At 34.3% G+C, this 18,422-nt stretch overlaps 1 protein-coding gene across 1 annotated transcript; it reads right to left on the bottom strand.

The window, feature by feature from the left end:
- Nucleotides 1-372: 372 nt before the first annotated feature.
- Nucleotides 373-18,236, bottom strand: LOC100378152 (U4/U6 small nuclear ribonucleoprotein Prp3). The gene is made up of 13 exons (XM_002731079.3): nt 17,862-18,236; nt 16,993-17,102; nt 12,427-12,618; nt 11,380-11,570; nt 8,423-8,513; nt 7,275-7,463; nt 6,677-6,778; nt 5,994-6,156; nt 5,133-5,276; nt 4,023-4,122; nt 2,597-2,829; nt 1,154-1,234; nt 373-685 (listed from the first exon to the last, which is right to left on the bottom strand). Exons 1-13 carry the CDS (start codon nt 18,004-18,006, stop codon nt 471-473), a joined length of 1,956 nt encoding a protein of 651 aa, XP_002731125.1. The 5' UTR covers nt 18,007-18,236; the 3' UTR covers nt 373-470.
- Between the last annotated feature and the right edge of the window lie 186 nt (nt 18,237-18,422).

Below are 18,422 nucleotides of genomic sequence, written 5' to 3' on the forward strand. Positions count from 1 at the left end.
CTTAACAAAATGGCAACCAGCCAGCCATTTTGAATTTGATCTGGAAATGAATGTATCCCAAGATATAATTTGATCAGTCCGCAAGTCCCTATTATTGGACTGCGATCAAATGGGCACAAATAATGTTTTTTGGTACCAGTGCAAGTGATCTATCCACACCCAATGTCATTACAAGGTTTTCAAAATGATCCAAATCCATGAAATAAAAAAAAATCAATTCCATCAGAATGCAGACTGATGTTGACGTTGCCAAAAACTGGGAACTTGGACAATGGGATATAGTAGGCGGCAGGCCATTGATGGTACCAGTCCGACCACTAATTAGCTGTCTCACATATGTCAGGTTCAAAGATATAACACTTCACACAAGTCCATAGTGAATACACAGATATATTCAAGATGATGTAAGGCTTGTTCCAGAGTTCATTTCATATTCAGGGTTGTTCCATTCACTATGTAGGGGTGAGAGGCTAATCTTCCGAAGCTTCAATAATGGCCTCACTGTTTGCTAAATCCCAATAATGTTCAACACCGTGATTACGGAACTGTTCTTTTGCAATTCTCTCTGTAGGGCAAGCTTTGAATTTAATATCGCCAAATGCTCTGTTTTTATTCATTCCTTCCCACACTAAGCAGCATTTATTTCCTTTCTTTTCCCTTTCGTCATCAGAATCGTCATCGTCATCTGAAAAATAAGTATAACATTAATAAAGGGTGTCCTGTCATCCTAACCATGCATGTGCACAATGATCTGGTCACTGTACAGAAAACAGTATCATGGCCAAGGAGTTAAAGCACATATAAATAAGAATCATTCATCAAGCAAAACTTTCTGAAATTTCTGTAATCTGTAACCATAGAGACCAGTGATCTTAACAGTACGTGATGTGGATGACCATTAACTAATATTGAGCATGCTTTCAGTAAAAGTGAATACTGTAAAATAATTTATTTTAGATGGAATTAATTTTCACTGATTTTTGATTAGTTGAATGTAAAATATAGGAAAAATGTATATTCGCTGGATTTTATTTTCACTGAATTATTCCTTAAACGAAAATAGCGAAAATTAATTCCAATAGAAAATAAAGTATGCTGAAGTAATAGAATGATGTGTGTTGTCAAAATAAGACATGTTGACACTAATACGTACCGTCATCTTTGCTTCTCTTATCATCATTCCATTTTATTCGCTGTAACATTAGCCTTTTAAACTTTCTCTGTTGCTTTGGACCTGAATATAATTATCAATACAATGTAGCGTTATTTAAGAATCAATACAAGATACACATTTTACATCTACCTACTCTACTATAAGCAGTGTTTGAAATTCCTACCTACCTGGTAACTTTTCTGATAACAATTAAAACCTATCTGTGCGATGGTCTGCTAATAATTGTTTACAGTTTATTTCGACAACAGTTTTGAAAATACAAATTTACTAAATACATGTTTATTGTGTATGCATTAAACAGTGTTTATGACATGAATCTTGCGTGTTTATCATGTGACTTCGTGTGACGCAGTCTTTAGTTTGTAGCCATCTTGAACAGTTCAGTTTTTTAGTCCAGTGTTTTGATTTTCTCCGAGTTTAAATTTACTTGAATTTACTCCTCACGACTATATTTCGAACACCATGGAGAGCAACATACTGAAAAAATCAAAACAGTCAGTCTTGAATCGAAAAAAGAATTAGAAACAGTAAATTCCCCGCAACGTAAGAAGCCGAAAAAGGCTGACAAAATAACTGCTTCTAAAAGGCAGTCTATGTAAGGTGTGAATACTCCCATTCTTAGTGTTTCCACACAACTTGCTGCAATATCTGCTGTAAAAGGTAATCTTATCCTACCAACAGGACGTTGTTCACGTTTAATTGCCTTTAGCAATAAGTTTAACCTCAAAAGTTCACCACATTTACATTTCAAGGGATTCGGTACATCAGACTCAATATAAGCAAACCTAACTCCAGCAATATACAATAGTATAGTAGACACACTTAAGTGTAATAAGAACTATAAATTATTCCTTTTGTGTGTTGGCCGTCTAACAGGACTTATCTTCATAAGAGGGTACACACTAGTTGACAGAATTTTAAGTGTTTGTGGAGTATTTCAAAATAATATTAATATTTTTGTACACAATTTTAAGAAATTTTAAACACTACTATAAGACTCAAATACATATTTATCTCATATGACTTTTTTTTATTCTTTGCAATCTGTATAGTGGTGAGTATATGATTACACGCAAAACTTGTATACACTAGTATTCTTGGAAGTGATTATCCGGGCATTTTACTAACCTGGCAACAACAACCAGTGAAAATAACAGTCGAAAACTCATGAAAAAACTGTATTATGGACTCTCCTGAACAGTGCAACAAGATTACCTCTCATGTGCAACCAACATGTATATAAATTTGGTTGTCACATAATTGAATTAGTGTTCTTTTCTAGGCTTTAGGTGTTTCACAGAAGCCCATAAAAATGTGGTGTGCTCTTTAGAAACGTAGAATGGTCTGTAACATTGCTCCAGCCCCGAGAATAAATTGATTGTTCTAAATCTAGGTGTATATATAGAATGTTCACTGGATTACCTCCTTCAACAACCACCACATTAACATCTCGATATAACACTACAAAACCAGTCATATGCAGCTGATTACAGTTGGCTTCGATTTTAAATTTTCTAGAAGGATTCTGTAAATCTCGTATTCTGTAAACTGATGTATGAACCCCACAGGATGTGTCCTCAGTAATCTTCTTAAGCTTCTTGGCACTTTTCTGTTCAGCTGTGAGTTTTCTTGCTTGGTTAGCTTCTTCGTGAGCTCTAAAGGAAATACGACATTGTGAAACTATTACATACTTGGCCTTCATTTAACCTTTTTACCACCAGACTTTCTCGCCAGAATTTTTTTGCACTTTTTTCTTATATTCTTGAATATTTCTAGAAATGAACCTTAATTAAGACAAAATTTAGGTCAATTTTTAGTTTTTACTGAAAAAAATTTGGCTATTTTTGTCCTAATCTTCTGAAGGGAAGTGCAGACTATAAACAGGACTGTTATGTGAATTTGTGATAAAAGAGGGAACTGGTGGTGAAAATGTTTGAGAGACATAAAAATGTACATTGTAATAGAAGTTATTAGATTGATTGCACGAGTAACAAATTTGAAAAAAGAAAATGTTGATTGCGATCACATACACAACGTATGTATCTCCAGTGCTGAAATACAGGACAGATAGTTTGGCATCACATACTGCAAAACTGTTTTCATTGTATACAATACATGAAGGTTGTCCAAAACTTATAAATGACAGATTGTGGTAATGATGGTTCATATTGGCAAAGCTCAGCTGATGTGTATATTTTCTGAATTATTATTCCGTTAATAATCCGTTAACATCCGTTGAAATTAAAAAAAAAATCCTAAAAGCAAATATGAATGAACAGAATTCTGCATGAAAGCTGTTCACACAAGATTTGCTACAGAATACTGTGGAATACTTTATTTTCGCTGGAATTAATTTTCGCTGAAAAGGCTTTTTGGGCGTTTTGCTTGGAATTTATTTTCACTGATTTTTCATGAGTTTAATGTGAAATATAGGAAAAAAAGTATATTCGCTGGATTTTATTTTCATGGAATCATCCCTTCAGCGAAAATATTCTACAGTACATTATTAGTACAGTATGGCAATGTGTTGGGAAATATGGTTTTCATAATATAACATACTACCACTCACTTTGTGTCAAGACAACAGTAATATGGGCAGAACCTCTAACAGATTATAAACAAATATTAGTTACCAGCCAATTTAAATATATTTTGATCAAGTTTTGAATCAAACGGGAATGTGGGGTAGTTTCAACTATTAAATAGTTTGATGGTATAACAAATATAATCTATGTACTGGCATAATGATCATCTGAGCCACATTAATTAATACAATCGATTTCTTGACTTTTAGGATATTCTGTCTTACAGTGACGTATCACAACATAATTAAAAGTGCTATACTTACTTTTGTCTTTTTGCCATCTGTGCTCTGACATGTGCTTCTACTTTAGTAGGATCTTGTACGGCTTCATTTCCAAGTACTCTCATCAAATTAGCCAGTCTTACTACAAAGCAGAGAGTAGAGTGTGAGAGGATACTATAATGGTTCAATCAGGCAATCTAGGGACTGTTAACCTTAAGTCTACGGCCAGTAGACATCTCAAGTCTAGTTCTAATGGTCATCTTAAGCCTAGGACTGGCAGTAATCTAAAGCCGAGGGCCACTGGTAACCTTCAGTCCAGAAACAGTGGCCATCACTAGTCCAGGACCAGTGCCATCTCTTGTCTAAGGTCAGTGGTCATCTCAAGTCTAGTTCCAATGGTCATCTTAAGCCTAGGACTGGCAGTAATCTAAAGCCGAGGGCCACTGGTAACCTTCAGTCCAGAAACAGTGGCCATCACTAGTCCAGTACCAGTGCCATCTCTCGTCTAAGGCCAGTGGCCATCTCTAGTCTAAGGCCAGTGGCCATCTCTAGTCCAAGGTTAGTAATCATTTTAAATCTGCAGACAGTTGTAACATCAAGTCCAGGGTAAGTGGAATTTATCATGCCAGTTGTATTTAGGGTACAATCTATACTCAACTTCAATTATTCATACTAAACAACAAGCATGAAATGCGGTATGCGGTGGTTGCAGTGCCCAGGAGCCATACCATGATACGCGTTTATTATGTTTATTTATTCCTTCCTTACATATGTAATTATTCACGAATAATTGATGATGAATCCCTCATCGCGAATACATAGACCGCCCAGGAAAAACCAGGTATAAAAACCTGTTAAGGGGAAAAACATCTGGAAACCTGTACCAGACGCAATGTCAGATGTACTAGGGGTGGATGTCGAGCATCATTCATATTAAGAAAAGTATACATTCATAAAAATAAAAAATACCATGTGAGTTGTTTGCAGTTGAGACTGAATACAATAGAATACTCTTCTTACTATAAACTCATGAGCACCTGGCTACTTAGCCACTAACCAATCAGAGCTGGTGAAATCCCACCTGTGAATAATTTACATACGAATAGATAGCAATTATCTGCTAATCTACGAAACGCAGATAATTTATCATACCTTTGGGTTCAGGTGGTGGTTCCAAACCAAGCCTTATTTTCTCGGTTGTTTCCCTCTGTCCTTCCCTTCTACCTTGTCTTCTTAATTTCTTTCTCTCTTTTTTAGTGAGGAATATGGGTTGTTCAACCGGCTTCATTGGTTCATCTACAAACAGAGAAAAACCAATGAATACATTTCTGTATGTTCAAACGTATAAATAAACCATCCACACAGTTGATATTTTGATTGATGCTCAGTCTTCCTTAGAAAATATTGTAATGTAATATTTACTATATTCAAGAAGACCACATAACTAAGCAGTGTATATTTAAGCAGTATTGCTTTTACCCATTACATCATTTTAAAGAGGAACCGATACTATAAATAGTGGCATAATGGCCACTGCAATTAGTATGCTAATCCGAACCAAGCCACTCACATCGTGGAGGGAGCTCCGGGAAATGTGCCATTTAGGATGTTTAGAGATCAAGCTGGGATACCAAATACATTTCTACGGGGGCATGAATATGTACGCTAGCAATTACACTCATATGGTTGGGCATTTGATATATAAATGTTGTTGTTTTCTGTCGAAATGTGCCACGACAAGTAAAAATCCTGAGTTTAAAATGGCGGCTAATATATGCAACACGTGGTGCAATCCATGGGATTGAGCGGTTCCCCTTTAACATCACAGAAGTTATCAATAGAGGGCACCACTTCTAGGGAAGAAGTACTGGTATTTAATAACTTTGGAACTGCTATTACCAGGGCTAATTTCTTAGGCATAAGATCTAACAGTAAAAAAAAGTTTATGCCTTGGAATATTAGTCAGATTGACGTACACCATATTTGTGGATATTACAAATTTAAATGTGTTACCTGGCGGCCTCATCTGTGCTGGATGCTCTATTAAACTGGTTATTCCGGTATATTTTTCATTTTTTTTTCCATCTGAATCTGTTTTACTGTGAACATCTTTATAACTGTCAGAAGGCAATATAAAAGCATCCCACCATTCCACTTCAGGGATCTCTTCCTCAGCCTGAAAAATCAAAATAATTAAATCAGAATAATAATAAAAAATAATAATCAGAAAAAGTAAACCAATAGCCAACACAACAGGAATACGACTCCTTAAATGAACTTTGATTTTTTAATCAAATCTGTACATGGTTGTAGCCAATTCAGATTTCCCACAATGGTTATTACAAAAAATGTTAAAATTAAAAATGAGAAGATAAAAAATATCACAAAAATTATTCACAGAGATTTAAAGTCACTCAACAAATCTGATAATTCCTCAGATGAGTGGAATCAAGGTCAATCTACTTTTTTTATTTTAGGAAATGACATTTCAAATGTCAACTGGCTTGAAAGACACTGTACTCTGTCGATACTATTTTTATTTTATTTTGACAGTTTTAATTTTTGTAATTTTATGGGATGCGAGTACGCTGGCTTCATGTAATTAAAACATCTCAACAAACACCTTAGTATAATCACATATGAGAAATCAATCTCGTCTTGTGCAATACATTGCTATAACTGTATAATGTACATACCACTTGTTTTTTTGGCACAATCAAAGCTAGCTTAGTGGCACATGAAATACCAGTCTTCTTGGCTGCTTGTGCAATTTCCTGTTGAAGACGTTCTAACTGAGACTGAAAATAAACACATGGTTGAAAAAAAAAAATTATTAACATGTTCGATATCCTTGAGCATTATAAACAAGACAAATTAAAGGATACAACAGTTAATATCATAAAAACATGCTACTGTAAAATGACTAATTTTCACTGGGTTTAAATTTCGCTGATTTACCATTTCAGGCATATTCAGTGGAGTTTAAATACACGGTTTTATCATTTAGATAATGTGTTCTATGCTGAATTTAACATATTCACTGGGTTTTAATTTGGCGCATTTTCCAGTCAGCGAAATAAGCTAAATTAAAACACAGTGAATAATTAATCCTTTTACAGTAGATACACAGCATACAAGCAAACCAGAATACTGTAGTCAATTCATTTAGAAAGTAATACATGCATGTTGAATTTCTTAATCTTATTACCATTTCCATTGGTGTCAATACATACAACTTATGCTAGCAAGCATTGGAGGAAAAATCTAAATAAAATTATACATGTGAATACACACCTTGGCTCGAACTCTTTGAGCAATCTGTTCAAATTTACCCTGGTCATGAAACTTGAATTGCCTCTTGGCTCTACCTGAGGGCGCTGCAAAGACTCTTGGATCATAGAATTGACTAGATTCATTGAAGACATCCACAGCTTTTTCTTGCACCAGTTTGAATTCCTGTCGTTTTTTGGCTCTGATATTGGCCTGTGAAAAAAAAAGTATGGGGTGTGACTTGAGAATTTGTAAAGTGATGAAATGTGTGATGTGAAAAGTCCTCCTAATGACTAGAAATTGAGTTAACCCATAATGCATGCAATACACATCTTGTAGTGCGTTTGGTATCTCTGAGTTCTGTAGTACAATAAGTGTTCAGGTTATTTTTTACACTGCAAGTCAAAGAAACTGTGAGATGGTGCAGTGATTTATTCCTCTACAAATGTGATTTGCCCCAGAGTCTTCAGTGACATAAAGAATTACCGGACTACTGGCTGTGATTGGGTCACCAATATGTATCCTTCCATAGCTATCTAAACATCACTTCATATCAGTGAAATTAATTAATTACATTTATGTTATTGCAGCATTAATTAATACTTCTAAACTTTTTAAATAAATCTAAACATGGGATCTATTTAGTGTAAAATACAGCGACTATAAAAATTTAATCACACTGCCAGCCAAACACTGAATTTATGCAACTGTGAATAATAGGCACATTAGAAAAATGGAAATTAATGCAAAGTAGTATTTTGATCAAATCTGTAGTTGCTTAGAAATGATGTCCAACTGGTCTAAAAGTAAGAAATTGTAATGCGTAAAAAAATGTAAAAATGTTTCTCCACAATTTTTGAGGAAAATTATGAAATGGATATGGTGTTTATAATCCAAAAAGAGAAGTAGGACAACTACAACAATGGGTGATCAGATATCAAGATAGGATATATATTTTGTTGAAAGCAACAGTGACACAAGATCTCCCCTCAAATAGTGATGCAATCTCTATCGTGATCGCATCCAATGTTTTCCTGATCTATGTAACCATGATATTGTGTATAGCGTAGACTTTAACGAGAAGGAATGGAACACAAGAGAAAATATTGAGTAACATGACTTCATTGTTCTCATGCGATTTCAGCAACCATTTTTGTACAAGGTCTATTTACCTTCAATGTTGGCATCCTTTGTGTCAGTTGAATTGCTTTACCAGTAGCATCAACAGTCCTTCCTTGGTCATCTAAAATCAATGGTGTTGGTCTGAAAAACAGTGAACAGTGTCCAGCAACATTAGAGTTGATACTGTGATAGTGGTTTGTCATACGCTTGTCAAAACCGAACACATGAAAAACAGTAAACAAATTAGAGTTAACAAGTCATTGAAAATGACACAGTCCCCGTTAAATTATTGAAAGTTCTCTTTGTGCTCGTCATATTAAAGCGGAGGGGTTGTCGGGAGCGTGTCCTTGAAACTTGAGTTCCAATTGGTGTATACAACAGATTGTTTATTTACATCAAAACACGTGTTCCGTGTAGTAGTAATATGGCCAAAAATAAAAACAGCCGTTATTCAGCCATCTTTGATCTGATTATGAAACACACTGATATGTATGATGTATGTGCCAAATACGAATGAAAATGGTACATAAATTGTGGAAATATAGTAGTAAGGCCAAAAAGTCAGATGGCTGTCAAACGGTCATCCTTGACCAGATTTTGAAACAAATTGTCATGGACATGCATCCTAACATGTATAAAGTACATGTATGTGCCAAATTGGAATGAAAACTGACAGAGCACGTCCAAGATATCGCATAAAAAAAACAAGATGCCTGCCAGTCGACCATCTTTGATCCAATTGCGAAATAAATCGTCATGGACATGTATCCTAACATGTATAATCTATGTACCAAGTTTGAATGACAACTGACAAAGCATGTCCAAAATACAACATTTTCAAAAAACAAGATGGCTGCCAGTCGGCAATCATACATCCTATTGTGAAATAAATCGTCATGGACATGTATCCTAACATGTATAATCTATGTACTAAGTTTGAATGAACATTTTCAAAAAACAAGATTGCTGCCAGTCGGCCATCTTTGATCCAATTGTGAAATAAATCGTCACGGACATGTATCCTAACATGTATAATCTATGTACCAAGTTTGAATGACAACTGACAAAGCATGTCCAAAATACAACATTTTCAAAAAACAAGATGGCTGCCAGTCGGCAATCATACATCCTATTGTGAAATAAATCGTCATGGACATGTATCCTAACATGTATAATCTATGTACTAAGTTTGAATGAACATTTTCAAAAAACAAGATGGCTGCCAGTCGGCCATCTTTGATCCAATTGTGAAATAAATCGTCACGGACATGTATCCTAACATGTATAATCTATGTACCAAGTTTGAATGAAAACTGACAAAGCATGTCCAAAATACAACATTTTCAAAAAAACAAGATGGCTGCCAGTCAGCCATTTTGAATCGAATCGCCAAACCACTGCATGTGCATATGTCCCACATAAAGTACGAGGCACATGCAAAGAATGAACAGAATCGGTCAAAGGGATTCTGAGATATGACTCCGGATTTGATTGAAGCATTTTTGTGATTTGATTGAAACATCTTTTTAATTTGATTGAAACATTTTTGTAATTTGATTAAAACATTTTTGGAATTTGATTGAAACATCTTTGTAATTTGATTGAAACATTTTTGTACTTTGATTGAAACATCTCTGTAATTTGATTGAAACATCTTTTAATTTGATCGAAACATTTTTGTAATTTGATTGAAACTTTGTAATTTGATTGAAATATCTTTGTAATTTGATTGAAACATTATTGTAATTTGGTTGAAACATTTTTGTAATTTGATTGAAACATCTTTGTAATTTGATTGAAACATTTGTGTACTTTGATTGGAACATTTTTGTACTTCGAAACATCTTTGTAATTTGATTGAAATATCTTTGTAATTTGATTGAAACATTTTTGTAATTTGATTGAAATATCTTTGTACTTTGATTGAAACTTTGTAATTTGATACATCTTTGTAATTTGATTGGAACATCTTTGTAATTTGATTGAAATATCTTTGTAATTTGATTGAAACTTTGTAATTTGATCGAAACATTTTTGTAATTTGATTGAAACATTTTGTGATTTGAATGAAACATTTTTGTAGTTTGAAACATTTTTGTGATTTGATTGAAACATTTTTGTGATTTGATTGAAACGTTTTTGTTGTTTGATTGAAACATTTTTGTAATTTGATTGAAATATCTTTGTAATTTGATTGAAACATTATTGTAATTTGAATGAAACATTTTTGTAGTTTGAAACATTTTTGTGATTTGATTAAAACATTTTTGTGATTTGATTGAAACGTTTTTGTTGTTTGATTGAAACATTTTTGTAATTTGATTGAAATATCTTTGTAATTTGATTGAAACATTATTGTAATTTGGTTGAAACATTTTTGTAATTTGATTGAAACATCTTTGTAATTTGATTGAAACATTTGTGTACTTTGATTGGAACATTTTTGTACTTCGAAACATCTTTGTAATTTGATTGAAATATCTTTGTAATTTGATTGAAACATTTTTGTAATTTGATTGAAATATCTTTGTTATTTGATTGAAACATCTTTCTAATTTGATTGAAACATTATTATAATTTGATTGAAACATCTTTGTAATTTGATCAAACATTTTTTTAATTTGATTGAAACATTTTTGTACTTTGATTGAAACATCTTTGTAATTTGATTGAAACATTTCTGTAATTTGATTGAAACATCTATATTTATTTCACTAGAATTAATTTCTATTTAGCATATACATGTAGAAAGAAGGCCTTGAAGTACACATAAAAAATCATCTATATTACATCATACATAGAAAATAATCTCTTCCATCGATGCTAGAAAAAAATGAAATTAACATAAAAAATAAAGTCCAATGAAATAATTTATTTAAGTATTTTATTTGTAATTTTCATGCCATCATAGGGCCTTGGTATACACTCAAAACAACATAGATCACCCCCTATTACATTTTTATACATTGTATGTCATGCTTATGTGGATTGTGATTTGAATACTCACTTTGAAGGCTGACCTGGTATCATTCTAATTCCTGGTATATTCCCCGGTAACAAACCAGGTTGCCTGTTAAGAGTAGCCTGAATTCTTGCCTGGATTTCAGCAGCTTTCCTGGCTTTTTCTAAAGCTTCATTCATCAAGGCTTGTGACTGAGCCTGAGGCATCATGGACTGTACTGACATGGACCCTGGGGCCTGTAAACATTACAGAAACATTACATTCACTATTAGTAGTGCTTACGCAAATGGAATATTTTAATGATCTAATACACAGTAAATGCAATTTCTAGTGTATGAGGGTTGTCATTGGAGATGCACTTTCAAATACGCTAAGCATTGTTCAAAAGAAATAATGTAGGATAGACATGCCATGGATGTACAGCCAAACTGTTGCCCTGTTTAGAAAGCCTTGTTAGCAATCAGAAATACTGACTGTATTTCTAACTGGTAAGGTATATGGACAGCATACCAGAGGTTGAACTTCAAGAAATTATTGTCGGATTCGCACAGTTTTGCTGCAGCCGACAACCCGCGGTAGTCACTATGAATCAGTGCATGATTGTGTTTGCAAAAGTTGTATTTGACCTCAGTTAAATTGAATGATTAGATTGGGCAAGCCAAGTGCTGGATCCCAAAATCAGTGTTCTTGTAACTGCAACTCTCATCAATTTTAAATTTAAACCAATAGATTTTGCCGTCTTATATCAGGTCACAGCTTAACTGACACAAACATGTGACCATGTTTCCATGGAAACGCATCACAGCAATTGACTTCATGTTCCATCTACCATAGAAACACAAGAGCATGCAGCGCTATGTTGTATTTCGTCAACTGTGAATATAAGGTTATAGTGGGAATTCTGCCCTTCCAAAAATATTCGTGCCTTACGAATATACTAAGGCAATTTTACAATATTTTGCCCTGAAAAGGGGTGTCATTTCAACTTTGAAAGTTCAAGCCCTGCCATAGAAATGTACAATCAGAAGTGACATGATTCTTAAAAAATAGCACAAGTAGCAAAGTTATAATTAGAAACGTGGTGTATCTTACCAAACCTGTCAGCTGTTCTTTCCTAGCTTCTATAGCTCTCCTTGCATTGGCCATCATTTCTTTGATTCCTTGTTCTGTTAACTGACCCGGACTAGGTTGTGAATTCAATACTGGTATATTGGGTTCTTCCTCAATATTCATTGGTAATTTAGCTTTCTTCACTCGTACCTCATCCCCATCATCCTGCTGTGCCTAGTAAATATCATATATTGATGATTTCAACAAGCAGCCTTTGTTCAGATAAACATATTTGAAATGGTAGCAGAAAATATAATAATAATAATAACTTTATTGCCTCCGTGTAAATAGATTTACAAAGGAAAATACAGTAAAAAAGAGTTTTAAAATAATAACAACAAAAGAACGTAACTAATATTTAAATTATGATGGCCAACTCACACAAGTGAGAACAAGTTTCGCAGGTTAACAAAAAAATCGCAAAATTGTTTTGCATTGAAAATTTCTTTTGGGCCATAATACAAAGATTGTCAGCAACTTTCGTGAATTTTTTTTTCATCATATCACGAAAGCAAAACTAAGTGATTTACATAATTTGATATGGGACCATGTAACACATACGATGTGCGTAAAATACACTATACATATATACATGAAAACGATAGTGGCTTTTTGCTAACAATATACAACTAAACTAAAGGGTGGTGGTTATCACACAGTATGTGTTTCTATTTTGGGTATTTTACATGCGTTGTGTACGTCGCTCTGAGTCCTATAACAACAGGAAGCGACACAACAACCTTTGACAATTAATTTGTCAATTACTGATGCGCACACATGAAATTTTTCAGAATGGATTATATCTCATGTTTTAACAGCTCACAGTAAAATTTGTGGAACCACCCAAATTTTAAAACCAACATTTGTTAACCATCTGTTTAATTATTCTAAAAAATAACATGCCAGATACACATGAATTACTACAGTAATGACCAGAATTGTTGACATATCATTAACTTTGACAGTCAGTGGTAAATTATGTTTTTTCTTCTTTTTCATCAGCCATCATTATCTTGCTGATTACATTAGCATATTTAATGATGTTTTCCAAATTTGGCCAAAATGATTTGAGGCTGTGACGAAAGTTGAGTTATTTGCAAAATGATATTGATACATTGTTTGGAACATCTCGGTAAAACTTGGGCCTGGTTCCAGGCCTACCAGTTGAATATAAATATCTCAGTTAAGGTAGAGATGCAGTTTATTTGTGAATTTCAATCAAAAATAGTTTTTTTCGTTTTTTATATAGATTTTTATCTAAAGAACATTCTGTGAAAATTTGACCAATGAATTCTTATTGGAACACCGTTAAAATTGCTGTTTATTTTCTGGTTAAAAATAAAAAACACTCACACGTGGCAATGTTTATGTCCAATTGCCTGATTTGCATGAGTAACCAAATAACAGGACCTTTGATTGACAATATGCAAATCGAGATTGTACGGGTCATAGTTCATTCAATTCACGCGCATGTGCAATTATTCTCAAATCAGTTCTCGCTCGCTAGCAAACCAAACATTATATTTCCTCAGTGTTTTTTTCCTAATTTGTATCATTACATTATGCGTGGTGTGAAAAGAAAGAGAGGTAGAAAGAAGATTCAGATGATTTCTATGTCGGAAGAGACAAAAGCTACACTGAAGGCATCAGCCCACCGAACGAAAAACAAAATTGATGTGAGCGTCCAAACATGACTTTCCCTGAAGGCATGAATCCGAGTTTCTGATTGACTGAGAGATTTTATTTTTAAATAATTGTTCTCAAAAAATAAACTGAGCATGTGAAGAATAATTTAACATTGTTTACAGTGATAACTGCTCATTGTCGAAACGAAGCTTACCCATTCACGCTAGTCACAATAAACATCATACTCTTGAATCACAGGGGGTCTTGAATAGGCGTCAATGACTACGGTAAAACTTAGACTCTATTTTAGGCATCAGGAATTATTGAAATATCCGAAAATGACGCCAAAATACACCTTAAAAGTCCCATTTTATTTTTTTTCTAAATCCCATCCCGAATTTACGGCAGAATCTGGTCCCTCAAATAAGGGACACGTGAGCTTTGATTCTAACCGGATATATTGCACTGGGTCGGGGAGATACAAACTTTTGTGTATCTTTTGTCCAATGGGTACCTGTACTTCGATCATTCGCAAGTTTTGCTAGTTAGTGCGAGACAGCTTTGTTTGCAATCGGACGAACTCCGTTTAATTCAATGAAGCAAACAACTGACAATGCTAAAATAAATTGCAGAAGTACGCTAAAATTAATTGAAAATAACCAAATAATTTCAATGAAATATAAATCACAGAGAGAGGTAACTTGATACATTATGGTAACAACTCTTTTGACGCGCTGACCGCTTCTCCGCGTCTGATGTTTTGCTTTCCTTGTCATAATACTTACTGATTGATGATTTTGTTTTGATTTTTGAGTTTTTTAGCCTGCAACACGGCCACGACCTTTGCTTTTTCCGTGAAAAAGGGGGAAGTTTACATAAATTTGACGGACATTCCATAAACTAACGAAGCACACTGTTTAGCACTCCTATTTTTTTCATTTGCCGATTTCTATTCAGAAAAATTCGACCGCTCGAAAATGCACCTTAATTTTGCACTCTTAAAACATGTCAGATTTCCAACACAAATTATTTAAAAACGGTCGAAATTTTAAAACTTTTACGTTAGGAGCTGGAGCTCTCTTCTTGCAGGCGACCGTCGCCGGTAGTACAACAGCATGTTTTGTACGTACAAACGGTACATCCGTGCGCTGATTGTCTGCGACTGTCTTAGAAAATCCCTGAATAAGGCGTTGCCAAAATCGGAAAAATAAAAAAATGCCTCCTTAAAAAACGAACATAATTCAAATATGTCTTTTAACAAATATGTTGCAGTGGGAAAAATGGGATTGGAAACGATGAACAAAACTTCTGTGCCTCGCGTTTCAATTCTAGGATTACGCGATTATTCATTATTGTGCGTTCGCTTCCTGGAGTTGGTTCTCAATACTACATAAAAATCATCAAGGATAAATAATTTAATATCCCACTTTGTACTCTTCACGGTAAACCATAGGCTCTGAAATACTCGTAGATTTTTTATTGAAAATACATCGAAGAGAAGCCATGATGTTTTGATCGTGATAAAATGTCACCTTCCTAGGACCGCCCCCTGTTTAATAATTCATGAGATGACGTCATATTTACTGGACATTACCACGTGTTTTTACCGACCCCATCAAAACACTGGTATGAATGACGTGTTTCTGATTTATATATTCAAGAGCAGTTGTTCTGGTCCAACGATTTTACATAAAATGTCTATGTCTATACGTTAACTTTCAATTTTAATAGTCTAGAAAGTATGACAAAGTATGACAAAGCAGTAATTCCCGGTTTAACGCGCAAATATGCAAATTAGCCTTTTTCTCGTCTTCTATTTTTGGTGAATTCTTGGGTTTTAAATTAAAATAGCTGATAGACGCTTTGGCCATTTGCCTCGAAATTTTTACACATTATTGACAAGGTGTTCCCCCTTCAAAATGCGTCCGGACAGTTTATTACAGCGAGTGGAACAAAAATAACAAGTCCGCAATTAACATGGATATATAAATTATGCAAAAATAGAAAAGAGTGAACTTTGAGGTCATGATGTGCGACTTTGAAAGCCGTTAGAGAGATGAGTGGACGCATTTGAATTAGTAGTATACCAAGGTATCCAGTGATGTAATTTTACCCACGAATGGACTTGAAGTTTTTAAGCTAATTTTTTTTAAACCACTTTTGTCCAAAAAAGCATATTTTTGACCCAAAATCAAAAACGCATTCTGGATATTTAAAATAAAGACAAGTTTTACAAAGTTTGTATAATAAGCTTTCAGAAAATATATAACATGTTGGATATATAATACCATCTTCATTGTCTAATTACTCAATTAAAAAGCAAGCCAAATAAACTGCATCTCTACCTTAAAACTGTTATTCTCCTCTCAGAATTGGTGTTTAATACTTACTAGTGCTTTTTTAAGAAATAAACTTTTAGTTTACAATGCAGTTCTACTCAAACATCAGCCAAATAAAACTTCGGGATGGCAATAGGAAAGAATTATCTGAACCACACATATTTTTGGAAATTATGATCGCAGGAATGTACTGTAAAACATGTTTTAAAATCGACTTGCAATTTTAGCGAATTGTGGTAAAATAACTAACGAAATGTTGATTTAGCGAATCTCTCTTGTCATTGTTAATTTCCTGTTTTCGCAATACTTGTTTGTCGCGTGCCAAAACAAATGTGCAGTTATCACCTCCATAAAAATAAAGAAAAACTGTCAAGTGTAATTGGGAAGCGCCCCAGATTTTTATGTTCCGGATTACTGTATACAAATCCCCAAGCCTTGGCCATTTTGAATTTATAATAAAGTCGTTAGCGACATCTTGAATCAGCGAATCAGTTCTCTCGCTAAAATAACATGCTCGTGAAAAAGACATGTTTTACAGTACATGCATGTTCTGTATCAATTCAGTCTCATGAAGAAAACTTACCTTTACTGCTCTTTTTCTTTGCCTGTTGCTTGCTTTTATTTCTCCGACAGCATTATATAATTGTTTCACAAATTTGGGTGCGGATTCATCTAAAAAAGGCTTTAAATTATCTGTAAAATATGATAAAGAAAAACACATTGAGTTCCCATACGTTTATCAGCCTGAACATAACGATTCTCCAAATTCAGTGTTCACTTTCAGTTTGTACACGTATCCTGGAGAGAAGTGTGAATTAGAAGTTATTTTTAAAATTAAAATGTTTTAAGCGTCATAATAAAAAAATAATATTGTAAACTTGGCGAGCCACACTTTGAGACCAACTGCACAGTTTTAGTAGTGTAAAGTCTATAATGGTGAATTTACTGTAGACCAGGGTTTGATTATAATAACATGTATGTGTTCTGTGTCCAAATAAAATATGGTATGCAAGCTGAAGGTAAGATACGTGTAAAAGGGGTGCTATTTAGTTATTTTTCACGTATAAGTATTTACCATGTTTAGGGTTGAATATTTTAAAAGCTATACTACAGCATGGGTACCAAGTCCGACCATCCCTGGGTAACTAATCTACTAATTTCAGCCAATTTGCATCTACTCTAATAAGTACCAAGCTTGTTTTTTTCTGTTTAATAACATATTTTGAAGTGACGTGAAAAAAACAAGGCCTGGGATGAGATTTCGCACACTCGTTTACGGTTAATTTTATTCTGAGAAATATCATCCCAGTCTTTTGGGGTGTAGGAATCTATTGCCCCCCCCCCCTCGGATTATTGCCTATTACCCTAGGCAAAAAAACGCCCTCTATGATCACAATCTTACTGCAAGATACAGTAACTCAGAACCTATATCGAAAAATGTAAACAACTTGCCAACTGTCTTCTGTTCGTCCATTCCTTTTGATACACAATTCAACGCGGCGGTTACAACTGTCGGTTCGGAGAACCCCAATACTTTTTTCACTGTCTTGTCCAGCCATGGCTTCAACTGTTCTACGTCACGTCTCGACAAAGACATGGTGACTTTCAAGGATTCCTTCGTTGGTGTCGGGACAAAATATTATTAGTTCGTGATTTTGAAACCACAACGACAGTTTGAAATATAATCGTCGATCTCGGTAAAACCTTGATTTTCACTTAATTTCCGGACGGCGGAGATACACACGGAAAACTACGGAGAGAAGCGTGTCACATACTTTACATGGAGGCAGCCATTTTGAACGTACCAACATCGTTCAGATGTAAACACTACTGTAATCTCCCAGTAACAATCAATTTGATTGGACGAGGGAGAAGACCAATCAGGAGTTTGCTTAAACAAAACCCATAAATTCGGTGTTCTCATAAAAATGTTGAAATATATTATGTTGATAAGGTAATGGAAGTGGTTACGAGTTATAACCCAATAAATATTGATCTTCGACTGACAGTTTA

This window comes from Saccoglossus kowalevskii, chromosome 21, assembly GCF_978046115.1.
Source record: "Saccoglossus kowalevskii chromosome 21, keSacKowa6.1, whole genome shotgun sequence".
NCBI classification, from domain to species: Eukaryota; Metazoa; Hemichordata; class Enteropneusta; family Harrimaniidae; genus Saccoglossus; species Saccoglossus kowalevskii.

Coding starts and splice junctions, on each gene's coding strand:
- LOC100378152 (XM_002731079.3), bottom strand. CDS start 18,006: ATGTCTTTGTCGAGACGTGACGTAGAACAGTTGAAGCCATGGCTGGAC. Junction 17,103..17,861: donor GGACGAACAGAAGACAGTTG/GCAAGTTGTTTA, acceptor CATATTTTACAG/ATAATTTAAAGCCTTTTTTA. Junction 5,277..5,993: donor AGCACAGATGAGGCCGCCAG/GTAACACATTTA, acceptor CTCTGTTTGTAG/ATGAACCAATGAAGCCGGTT.